The following is an 11,919-nucleotide window of genomic DNA, read 5'->3' as shown; positions in this document are numbered from 1 at the left end:
CGTTGTGAAAATTTTTAAGGACAGAATCGCTTTGTGGTTGAGAGTGTTCCTGATATCGAGCAGGTTGGGATAACATCCTGCTGGCAATAATTACTAGCTGTGTGGCCTTGGGAGAAATTACTGAGCCTCTCTGTTCCTCAGTTTCCTCCACTATAAAATGGGACTAATAATCGAATCTGTCTCTTAGGGTCATCACGAGGGTTAAACGGGCTATTCCAGGTAGAGCCTTAGCAGATTGCCTGGCAGAGAGATGTCAGCTCTTCAGTTGTTGACATCGTCATCATTGCCTTTTTGTCCCTAGAGATCACTCTGTTCCTGATGACATCGGTGGGATGAGTGACCGCATGGACCACTGCTACAGCAGGTGTGCACTGACAGCTCATTGCCCCCAGCCATGCACTCCAGGCACGGAGGGGGATCACCTGAGGGGGAGGACTTGGAGCTGCCAAGGCAGTTGAGGAGCTCCTGCTGGGAACCTGGGAAGTAGCTACTCTCCTCAGATGAGGGTGCTGGGGGGCAGAAGGGGAGATCCCAGAAGGGGGAAGGCCCAGCTTAGCTGTAAGAGCGAGGGGGTCCAGAGGCTGTGCCAGGTGTGGTCGGGTGAGGAGCCTCTGCAAGGGGCAGCACGTGGGCAGATCCCGGGCCCTGGGGGAGAGAAGAGTGAAACAGGAACTGGGTCCCGAGAGCCCAGGGGAATAGGAATCAGGCAGCAGCTTACCCCAGTCCTGGGGCTGTGGTCCAGGCGGGCTTGGCCACAGGCACAAAGTCTGGCCCTGGCCAGGCTGATGAAGCTGAAGGCAGAGGGGCCTGAGCCGGGGGTGGGGCTGAGCCTGTGTGGGAAGTCTGGGGCTTGGCCTTGGGGCAGAGGCAGGGGCAGGGGTCAGACAGATCAGGGTGGAAAGGCACAGGGAGAGCACCCAATTGAAGGAAGATGGTTTATTGCTGTCGAGAGGTCTCAGGGTCTCCAACTGAACAGGACACAGGCTCCCTGTGCACGTGGGAGACTCCAGGCAGAGTCATCGTCACCTTTCCAAGGATGAGCAGGCAGGGCCAGGCACACTAGCTCCTTGGAGCACAGAGGCCAGGCTGTACCCAGAGACCCGGGCAGCCCGCTCCTTAGTGAGGGGCTTGACTGGGATCCACAACTTTGCCCCCGAAGAGGATGCTTTGGGTATCTTTGCTGATTATAAATAACAGAAAGGGCCTGTTGAAATCCACTATCAAAGGGTTCATTACTCCGGACGAGAAAGCAATGTTGATTCCTGTGGCAGCAGCTGCTTCCGTGCCCTCCTCGGCCACATCAAGCACAGTGCTATGGACCACCTGTGGGGACACCAGAGCATTATCCACCAGAGACAGGGTGGGCGGGAGGTCAGCAGCCTGCCTGTGTACCTCTCAGGGGACTGACATTTATCCAGCACCTACTGCTGGCTGTCACCGCACTGGCCAACTTGTCCAATTTGTTGGTTTCTCCCAACCACCCTGTCAGCCGGTTTTGCATAGTCCCGATGCACAGATGTGCAAACTGAGGCTCAGAGGCTGTGAGTGATCTTCCCAGGGTCATAGAGGTACAGAGTAGGGTGCCCTGATCTGAATCTCTCTCTGTCCGAGTCCAGAGACTGTGCTGCCCCCAAAACACCCACCCTTGTAGGGGCAAGGGGCAAGCCCAATGCAAGGTATTTTTCTTGCAATAAACTTCCAGGGGCCCCTCCATCTTGAAGCAGCTGATGCAGACCCCTCCTCGGACTGGACGAGCCAGCACTGCTGTCAGCACCTCTCCTGCCCCAGCTTAAACATCCTTGGAGTCCCTGGCTATTTTGCATGGGATGTGGCTTCAGATCCCTGGACCACACGGACCCCTCCAACTACATCCCTCTGTTACCACACCCTTTGGAAGGTGGGTACAGAGGAGAGTGGTTCTCACCACTCTGCTTCTAGGAACACAGCACAAGGGTCCCTGGTCTTCTCTCTTGCCTTTTAGTGTATTTCCATCATAACTGCCCCATAGCCACTGACACTACCTCTTAGCCACTCTGCCAGGCCCTGCACACTGCCAAGCCTATCGCCCCCATTTTACAGATGAAAAAGCCGAGGGGTACAGGACTTTAATGATTTGCCCCCCTTAGGCAGCAAAAGGTGGAGCATGGGGTGGCGTCCACTGCTGATCCCACCCCAGGCTCTTCCCCGTGATGGGCTTTTGTGTCGCATTACATTGCAAGGGAGGTGGGGACCAGCCCCCACATGCTGATGACCCAGCTCTCCTGGGCTTGGGGGAGTCCCGGGGAGGGGGAGAGGGTAAGGAGAAATGCAGGTATTTATGCCAGTTCGAGACTCCCCAAACGACTGCCTGGCCTTCACCATTCAAGCTCTGACCCAGAGGATGAATTGTCCAAAGTTTAAAGACCCACCTGGGTAACGTACAGGTTAGGGGTTCCTGTGACCCCTGACAGGTCAGCCTTGGTGGTGAAGACTTTCTCAATGCCCAGCTGGGTGAGTATGGTTTCCAGCTCATAGTTGCTGGAGATGGAAAACTTTGGCAGGTATAATTCATCTATCCACCTAGGAAATGAGAAAAATAAATTTGAGCATCGGCTTGACTTGGTGCTTGCCCTTTCCCCACCTCACAGCAGGTCTTGCCTGGTTTCCTCTCTGACCACCCCCTTCTCGCTGGAAATTAGTTCTCCTTTGTTGGTTTCATGACCCCTTATGCTTACTCTTCTTAATGCATTAATTATCCATTCCTGTCTCTAAGTGCCCACAGGTGCCAGGCAGTGCGCCAGGGCTGGGTGGCTCCCCACATCTGGCCCTGCCCTTCTCTTGCAAGCTTGTGGTGCAGCGAGAAGCACCTTCCCTCCACAAGGGGGCTCCACCACGGGCTGGGAGACTGTGCAGGGGCAGCCGGCTCCAGGGGCACCAGGAAGGCTTCCTGCAGGAGGTGGCATGGAGCCTGTGTCCCGAAGGAGGAGAAGGAGCTGGCTGGGTGAAGAGGAGGGCAGGAGGCAGCTGGATGAACTTGCAGGAGGGGGGAAGAAAGAAGGGATGCTCACAGTGTGGAGGGCAGCCTTGAGGGGGTGGGGGAGAGATGGGCGGCCAAGCAGGGGCTAGAGGCATCGAGGCTGCATTCCAAGGGGCTTGGGGATCCTGAAACAATTAATTGAAGGTCCCCATCCTGCCTCCCTGGTGAGCTGTGTGAGGGCAGGGGCTGCTTCTGCTTCAGAGCAGAGCCGGCAGTGAGCTCTTGGAGCAACAGATGATGTCTCCCACCTCCAAGCGTCCCTCTCTTGGCTTCCATCTCCCTTAAGACTCTTGTCATCTCCCATTAAACTTTGAGTCCCACGGGAGCAGGGAAGTATCTATTCCTCTCCATGCTCATTCATTCATTCATTCATTCATTTATTCATTCGTCTATTCATTCAACAAATACTTATTGAGCACCCGCCATGGCCAGGAATGTGTACGGGCGCATTTCCTCAGTGCTTTGTAAATTAAAGGTGAATATTCTATCCATTTACAACTATTCTTTGAGCCCCTGCTATGTGGGAGCTATTTGGTGTCAAGGGAAGGAAAGCATCGTGAAGGGAGTCCAGGGATGGGTGGAGTGGGGTCCCTGTGTCCTGGGGTCTCCTGGGACCCGCAGTGAGGAGGGGCTGAGAGTCAGGCACCCTGGGAGGTGTCTGGCCTCTGGACAGCGGCTGGGGAAGAGCTGCGGCCTCAACTTTCTGTCTGGGCAGGTCCCCCGCCCGTTGTCGTTTAGGAAGTGTCTTCCACATAAACTACCCCTGTGGGTTCTCATCACTGCCCATCAGGACGAGGGTTGGGGGCAAGGACACTCCTCCCGGCTGGTAGGGAGCTGAGCTCCAGAGAAGAGGAGTGAGCTGCTGAGGTCACACTTGCTGCCCATGAGCCTTGGGAGGGGGACCCTGGGTGTGGTGCTCTTTCCCCTGCACAGCTGTTCACAAACCTCCCTCTGCCCCACCGTGGGGCCTGGGCCCAGACCCGCCTCCCTCTGCCCAAAGCCACGCAGGCAGCAAAAGGCAGGGTCACCCCAAACTCCCCCTGTCCTGCAGGCTCTGCCCCACTGCACCCTGGATATCAGCGAGGCGCCCAGTCGTGGCGGACGGGGAGTCGAGGAGGAGCTGGGATGGCAGGAAGGGAGGTGGGTGCAGGGCAGTCACCTCATCCGCAGAGAAGCTCGCCACCTCCTCAGGGTCTCTGGGAGCAGCGCGGCCTCCACGGCCCCCAGTTGGCCCTCGTCGGGGAGGATGAAGAGTGCGCTGTCATCGCTGATGTACTGGAGCTCCACCACGGTGCAGGCAAGCTCCTCGTCCCGGAAGAAGGGCACCATCCGCTCCTCGAAGCTCATTTTGGGCACCTGCACTGACCTGCTCCTGCTCACATGGAACGCCGACTCATACGTGTCTCCGGGGTCAAACGGGGTCTTCCACTTGGCTAGAGGCAGGGTAGAGGGGGGAGCATTTGGAGAACTCTGTGAATGCGAGGGCTACCCTGCCTCTCCCCCTCCTCTGCCCGGGTTCCCTGAGCCATGAAGACACTCAGTGTAACAATGGCCACCCCGTGATTCCTCTTAGGGATGGCCCTGTCTTGGTTTGCAAAAACACCTCGACAAGGGGCTGGCTGGTGGCGTAGTGGTTAAGTTCGCCCTCTGCTTTGGCAGACTGGTGTTCACGGGTTTGGATCCCAGGCACAGACCTGCACACCACCCCTCAAGCCATGCTGTGGTGGCATCCCAGATACAAAATGGAGGAAGACTGGCACAGATGTTAGCTCAAGGCCAATCTTCCTCACCAAAAAAAAAAAAAAAAAAAAAAAAAACCACCCTGACAAGTTGGCAAGCTGTTAAGGATGGATGGCGGTGAGCCCTGTAGGTCTGGATTGGGAAGGGGGCCATGAATCAAAGACCTGGTTAATTGGGCTAAATGAGAATCCTCCAGGAATTTGGGAGAGATGGGAATTAGGCTGGGGGCCTGGGGAGAAATGGGACATCCCTAACTCCTTAAAAGGAACAGTGTTAGTACCCTTGTTCGTCATTGGCATTGCAGGGATGTGCACATATACCCACAGCCTTGTGAAGCAGGCTGAAGAAGCAAGGAGCAAAATAGGAACCCCGAGGGCAGAGCAGAGGTCACCCAAGGAGAGGGGAACAGGTCTGCACCCCAGGAGGACTGGAGCACTCAGTGGGGTACGCGGGAGCTTGTTGGGGAGATTAGAGACCTGGGGGCTGCCTTGGAAGTCTGAACCACCTCCCCTGCTCGGTTTGCTTTCCACCATGGCCGGCATCCCCATTGTTAGAGGCAGGAGGCGGGGGAAGCCCGGGTGGCTGGTGTGTCCCTGGGGAGGAGAATTTGGAGGGAAGAGTCCTGGGACAGGCAGGGTGGTAGGAGAAGAGAACACCGGAGACTCAAAGAACAAGCAGAGCAGGTCAGGGCTGGACGAGGTTTACAGAGAAATCCCGTTCCACACCTTCACAACACGGGTCCAGGAGGGCTTGCCCAGGGCTCTCTCTGGGTCTCCACGCAGCTCCTGTCTCCTAGGCACCTCACCACCCTCTGACTCAACGATCCTTCTTTGTGCTCCTGTCTATTCCTTGTCCCCATTTGGACTGCTGGCTCCGTAAGGAGGGACCTCTCTGTGCCCCGCCCCTTCAGAACCGACAGCTGAGGTCTGCATTTGTTGAGCTCCTGCCAATGGGATCGGGCACTGGACCCACTGGAATCTGAGAAAGGGCCCCCCCGGGCTCTTCCCCAGATGATGACCTGCCATTTCCACTCTTAAGGTTATAGGAGGGAAGAGCTGCAGAACCTTGGGGTGGCCAGGCTCCTTAGAGGCTGTCTTCCCCCTAAGATAGCCACCAGCCCTGCTGGGACACTCCCCCCACCCCTCCCACCAGAGACTAAGTGCCCCGAGTCGGGATGGAGCCCAGGTCAGAAACTGTCCTGCAGTGTGCACAGGCAAGGGCCGTCCTGAGCATGTCCCAAAGTGTCTCTTCAGAGAGAGAGCTGAAGTTCTCGCCCACCCCCGAGAGAATTGAAAGGAGGGCTTCTTCCTTCCGGTAGCCGGGCAAGCGTAAGTCAGAATAAAAAGTGCTGCTTTGCCTCCAATAAAGGGTTAATGAGCTCTCTGTGGTTGTGTCCTGCAGTGGCCAACTGTAATTTGTAAAACCCCAAGAGAGGACGGTGCCTAGGGGCAGGTGGAGCCTTGGTGCCCACGCCCCTTCCTGCGAGCAGTTGGCCTAATCACACAGTTCATGAGCCAGGACAGAAATAGCCCTGGAGGCTCAGAGCTAAAAGTCCGTTTTCTGCCGAATCGCAGGCCGGGCACTTACCTTTAAGGAGGATGTAATTCACCAGAACCATCATTGTGTTCTTGCAAAGGCCCCCGACCAAATGCACAATTTTCCCCTCGGTTTTCTTCTCCACGTAGTCATTGATGAGCTTCTCGGCTGCGGCGGGATCCTTGAAGTCGGTGGGGAAGGCCTCAGAGGCGTACAGCGCCTTGGCGTCTTCCCTGAACTTGTCCAGCAGCTCGAGCTCCTCCTTGAGGAACATGGCGTTGCCCACGCTCAGCTGCTGCTGTGGGTTGGGCTGGCTGAGGGTGTGCAGGAGGTGCTGGAAACCCTGATGGATTTCCGTCTCGGGGGTCTCCGTGAGGTTGAACTTGAGGCCTTCCAGGATCTCCGTCAGGGTGGTGTTGCGGGCCCCCAGCGACAGGAAGGCCAAGGCGATAGAGATGCTCAGAGGGGAGAAGATGACATTCTCATTGGGGGTCTGCGCAGCCAGCAGCTTGTAGAGGTGGAAGGCGAAGTCGGTGTTGCTGGTGGTTAATCTGAGGTTGTCCACAGACGTCCTGTTGGGTTGGTCCTCCTGGGCCACATTCCCCGAGTCAGGCATGTCCCCAGGGAGGCAGTGGACTGTGGGGCACAGCCCAGCCACCAGGAGCCCCAGAGCCAGGAGGGGTGACATTCTCTCTGCCCTCAACTCTGAAAAGCAAAGCTCCGTTAATCTCAGAGGTGGTGCCCTGACCACCTCCCGCTGCCCTGGTGTGGCCTGCCTTCTGGTCTCCGCCTCTGCTAGCTCTGCGATCTCCCATGGGTAGGCACCATCCTGGGCACCCAACATACACGACTATATTCTGTGCTCCCTCTCACCCTTTGAGGTAATTACTATAATTGTGGCCATTTTCCCCAATGAAGAAACTGAGCACAGAGAGGGGAAGAGGCTTGCCCAAGATCACACAGCAAGCAAGTGGAGGCGGGGGAGGGGCAGTGAGAAGCCTGTTTACCTGGCTTCTGGGTGGGGTAGCTAGTGATGGGTGTGAGGTGCCGTGCAGTCAGAACGCAGCCTCCGCTTCCTGCTTGGTGAGCAGGCTGGTCAGAGGGGGCTAGAAAGCAGGGGCTCCTTTCCCCTTATAACCCTCTTTCTGCCCCCCCGGAGAAGCCCAGGAAGGAGCCCTGGACAGAGGCAGAGACCACAGCTTCTTTCTGGACCTCTCACTGACAAATTGTGTGACCTTGGGCACTCTCTGGGTGGCGCCTGGTCGCAGTGAGGGCTCCTCAAGAGAGGGCACAAAAAGCAGCTCGAGCCATGTTAGAGCATAGATGGTCCTGATAAGGGTGGATGCAGAGATCAAAGGAAAGAGGAACGTTCTTTTCAGCCCCTACCAGGTTGACACATGGGGGTTGTTACCACTGTAAGCCTGGAAAGGCCTTCTGTGGGGAGAAAGCACTGTGGGCCTCGGAGTCTCAGAGACCTGCATGAGGATTTCATTTTGGCCACTTGGGTGATGGCTGTGTGGTGACAAGCAAGTGACTCAACCTTTCTGAGCCTCACTTCCCAACTCTGTACAAGGGGTTGAGTAGCTCAGGTGAGATGAATGGTGAAGATGCCTGGCTCCTAATAGGTGTTCCAGAGGCGTTACGTCCTCCTACACGTCCCCCTTCTCAGAAACTACAAGCCAGAGCTGCAATTCTGTGGGGAGAGAGGATGGAACTCTTGCAGGATCGGAGAGAGTCCCAGTTCAAAGCCAGTGTCTGCGGGCAAACAGGGTGATTTACCTTCAGGCTCCGCCCACTCAGTCCAAATTCAGAGGAGGAAAGGGCAGCGTGTGTAGCGGGGAGTGGCCAGGAAGGAAGAAAAAGAAGAGGGAAAGGGAAGGAGGAAGAGGAGGGGCGGGCAGAGGCGGGGTGAGGGGAGGAGAGGGAGTCGAGGCCCCTGGACAGGCCTCCTGACAAGCCCAGGGACACAGGCGGCTCCATGCCCTCAGATGTTTGTTCACTCTCCGCTGATGCAACCATTTCTTTGGAAAAGAGTTAAACGTTATTTTCCCCCCAAAATTATTTCTGAAGAAAAAGGGCTTTTCAGCTCGGGCAATTTGGCAGGCTGACTGTTTCTGAGCTGTCTGTCTTTCCTGTTGCTGGGCAGACGCAGCCTGCTTGGCTGGGGGCCCTGGAGGGGAGGCAGAGCCCCCAGAAAGCCCCCATGGAGACCCCGTGGCCTCTGCCCAGAGGGACCCAGGACAAGGACTCCGTCCGCGGCACGTTCTGAGAGCAACTCCCTGTGCCAGGCCAGGGGAAGCAACTTCTGCCCTCGGGGGAGTTCTGATCCTGAGGGTTGATACACAGCTGTACGGGGGTGGGGGTGGGGGGTGGGGGGGGTGGTCCACAGCCGCCTCGAATCAGAATCCAAAAGTGTCGGAGGCAGAAATGACCATTGGAGACCCGTGGCCCATCCTCCCCTTTGCAGATTGAAAACTCAGACCCACAGAGAGGACTCATCTTCCGAGGGCACCAAAACTCTCCCCAGCACTCTGGCACACTTCCTCCCAGCTCCCTCCGCACCCACAATCCAGGGCTTCTGGCCAAGGCCCAGAGCCACCCTAGGAGAGGGGGTTTCTTTGCTCCCAGCATGCAGCAACCCAGATTACCTGCCTCGGAGAGCTGGGCGCGGCTGGCCTGCCGGCTCCAATGTTGGCGCCTGCCCCCTAGAGTGTGGGACTTTCAAGGGTCCTAAGGCTTATTTATCCCTGCAAAGAACTCCTCCCCTTGCTTGGGAAATGTTTCCTGGGACAACCAAGCGTTCTGTTTTCAGACTGGACACGGTCAAATGATCGTTCCCGGCAACATGGATTTTATTAGATCTACTCAAACAATCCAGTTACAGGAACAGCTCCGAACTTTTTGTCTCTTGAAAAAAACCCAAACCCAGCAAACAAGATACAACTTTCTCATATTTTTTTTTCTTTTGCTGGTAAAATACTCATTGAGGAATGTGTGAAAATCCAGGAAACATAGAGGAAAACAATGGAAAATATGTCCCGGAATTTTATCCCCCTGGGAAGGCCCCAGCTAACGTGTTGTATTTCTTTGATAAGTTTCCCTCAGCTGGGCTAACAGTGACTTGTTTCTGGTGAAGAGAATTTGACAGAAGGGATGGGGTATCCTTTCCAAGATTGGGTTACAAAAAGATGCTGCTTCTGGGCCGGCCCCATGGCCGAGTGGTTAAGTTCACACGCTCCGCTTCGGCAGCCCAGGGTTTTGCCAGTTCAGAACCCCGGGCGCAGACATGGTACCGCTCATCAGGCCATGCTGAGGCAGCATCCCACATGCCACAACTAGAAGGACCCACAACTAAAATATACAACTATGTACTGGGGGGATTTGGGAAGAAAAAGCAGAAAAAAAGAAAGAAAAAAGAAAAAGAAGATTGACAACAGTTATTAGCTCAGGTGCCAATGTTTTAAAAAGAAGTTGCTGCTTCTGTCTTGGGTTTTCTCTCTTTCTCTCTCTCTCTCACACACACACGCACACACACGCCGGGGAGACCACGTCTGAAGCGGCCCCGGGAATAGGCCCACAGTGTGAGGGCCCGAGGCCCCTTGCCCACAGCCACGAGCTTGGACACGGCATTCCAGCCCTGTCAGGTATTCAGGGACCACAGCCCCAGCCCAGGCCTTGTCCACAAGCTCATGGGACGCCCTGAACCAGAACCACCCAGCTCAGCCTCTCCTGGATTCCTGACCCTTGGAAACTATGAGATAATAAATGTTTTCTTGTTCTAAGCTGCAAACTTTCGGAATGATTTATTACGGAGCCGCGGATTAACCCAAATCCACATCACTGGCTGGCTTGGCTCTTAGGATCAGGGGAAGACAGGGAACAGGGAAATCTGAGGATTATAAAAGAAAGCAGGTCGGTTTCACAACATGGCCTGTGCCACGTAGCCGATGCCTCAGTCAGTGGGTGAACGCTTGGCCTTCCCTATTTTTAAGCAAGTTTACCTGTTCTTCCGTTTACCCACACAGAGGCCCGGTCATAACGATGGCATAACCACAGCTGTTCTGTTCACTTTATGGTGAGAACTCACTAGGTTCCATGATCTTATTTCTCATATTGGGAAACGGAGGGACAGAGAGATGAAGACGTTCCCCAGGTCGCAGGACGGTAAGTGCCAGCTGGGATTCAGTACCAGGCAGGCCCACAAGCTCTTGCCTCCCCAGGAAACGCAGAGCCACTCCTGGCCAACCTGTTTTCAGCCTGGCCACAGAGACCCAGCGACCTTGGACGTGAGGAGCCACCTGCTGGGGTCACCCAGTGGAAGGTGAGGCGTCCTGGTTCCAGCTACAAGGCTTTGCCCGGGCTCTGCGTCAGCCTCTGGAAAGACCCCAGGAGTCGGTCTGGAATACACGGGCTGTGGCCTGGGGGTATCGATTATCGGTCACGAGGACAGTGACAGGTTTCTGATTTTAGGGGACCAGGGGCGTGAAGGCAGCTGTGGGCCGCACAGCTCTGTCCTTACGCGGATGCTGTTGAAGGGAGGACCTTGCGCGCCCCACGTCCTCCTGCGGCCCCGCGGGCGGCCTTGTCTGGCCTCAGACAGTCTCTTAGACCCCAGGGATCTCCACTCTCCCCCCCCAGGGTGGTCTCCGCCTGCCACATTTTCTATCACATCAGCCACCTCCCATCTCTTCCCCGGGGGTGCTGTGGCTCGCCCCATGTTTCAGACACTTCTGCTAACCAGAATGTTGACACCACTGCCTCTTTGGGTTCTCTCCTTAGTGACCTCTCACCCGGACCAGGCCCTCAATGAAAACTGTTGTTCTCTGCTCTCTGCAGTTTTTTGCATCTCAGTAAACGGTGCCTGCATCTCCCCAGCTCGGCCAGGAACCTGGGATCATCTTCCCACTCCAGCTCCCCTTCAGTGTGGGGTGGGGTCTCTTCATCCACATCCCTGGACCCCACTCCCTACCCTCCGTGTCTGCTGCCCACACTCAGTCGCTAGCCCCACTCCCGGTGGCAGTGACCACTGAGCTGCCCGCACCCCTCCCCAGCTGCCTGCTCCCCCTGACAGTCCACCCTTTATCTACACGGTCCCCGGAGTAGCTCTAAGAGTACAGCTCGTTCAGGGCACTCTCCTGCTTGAAGTGCCCCGCTGGCCTCCTTGTCATTCCCCTGGTCCAGAAGCGCCCGCATGACGCCAGATCTGCGGGGCCTGAAGAACATTCCTCAGAACAGAGCTGTTCCTGCAGGGCCCAGGGGTCCCCGACTTGTGGCAGGAGGAGGGAGAGTTCCAGCTCCCTTTACACATGGGGATGGCAGGAAAGTTCTGTCTCCGGCTTCAGTGTGCGTCACCACGGATGAACCAACCCCTTCGTGGAGCTTTGGGCTGCACAGCACGTGGCAGGAAGTCTTCCACGGTCCTCCCTGGTGGAGTGGGTCCTCCTCTGACTCGCCCAAACCTTCCCATGCCCCTTCCCACGAGACGCCTTCGCCTGCTGTCCCGTGACGTGACTTCCGCTTGTCTCCGCAGCAAGGACTGAGGCTTCTGGCCATCGGGATGTTGCTTCTCGCTCAGCCTTGTTCCCTGCAGATAGAGCTGCTGGATTTGGCAAACAAAAATCCCTCCC

The 11,919-nt window shown here is 56.3% G+C and overlaps 1 protein-coding gene across 2 annotated transcripts; it reads right to left on the bottom strand.

Annotated features, from left to right (window-relative positions):
- Positions 1-921: 921 nt before the first annotated feature.
- On the bottom strand, positions 922-9,117 carry LOC103560123 (serpin A3-8). Of its 2 annotated transcripts, none has more exons than XM_070594558.1 (5): positions 8,941-9,117; positions 6,344-6,997; positions 4,176-4,449; positions 2,409-2,559; positions 922-1,323 (listed from the first exon to the last, which is right to left on the bottom strand). In XM_070594558.1, exons 2-5 carry the CDS (start codon positions 6,978-6,980, stop codon positions 1,117-1,119), a joined length of 1,269 nt encoding a protein of 422 aa, XP_070450659.1. In that variant the 5' UTR covers positions 6,981-6,997; positions 8,941-9,117; the 3' UTR covers positions 922-1,116. The 2 variants fall into 2 exon arrangements, with proteins under 2 accessions (XP_070450659.1, XP_070450660.1); XM_070594559.1 differs by having other exon boundaries at positions 8,945-9,111.
- Positions 9,118-11,919: the final 2,802 nt, after the last annotated feature.

The sequence above is a fragment of the Equus przewalskii genome, chromosome 25 (assembly GCF_037783145.1).
Source record: "Equus przewalskii isolate Varuska chromosome 25, EquPr2, whole genome shotgun sequence".
Classification (NCBI taxonomy): Eukaryota; Metazoa; Chordata; class Mammalia; order Perissodactyla; family Equidae; genus Equus; species Equus przewalskii.
Note: the sequence above shows the minus strand (reverse complement) of the source record. Positions and strands in the feature narration are given on the sequence as shown.

What these genes read in the sequence shown, in the direction of transcription:
- LOC103560123 (XM_070594558.1), bottom strand. Translation starts at nt 6,980, where the DNA reads ATGTCACCCCTCCTGGCTCTGGGGCTCCTGGTGGCTGGGCTGTGCCCC. An exon ending in GAATTACATCCTCCTTAAAG is followed by an intron (nt 4,450 to 6,343) that starts GTAAGTGCCCGG and finishes CCCTGCCTCTAG; the next exon opens with CCAAGTGGAAGACCCCGTTT. An exon ending in CGAGCTTCTCTGCGGATGAG is followed by an intron (nt 2,560 to 4,175) that starts GTGACTGCCCTG and finishes CTCATTTCCTAG; the next exon opens with GTGGATAGATGAATTATACC.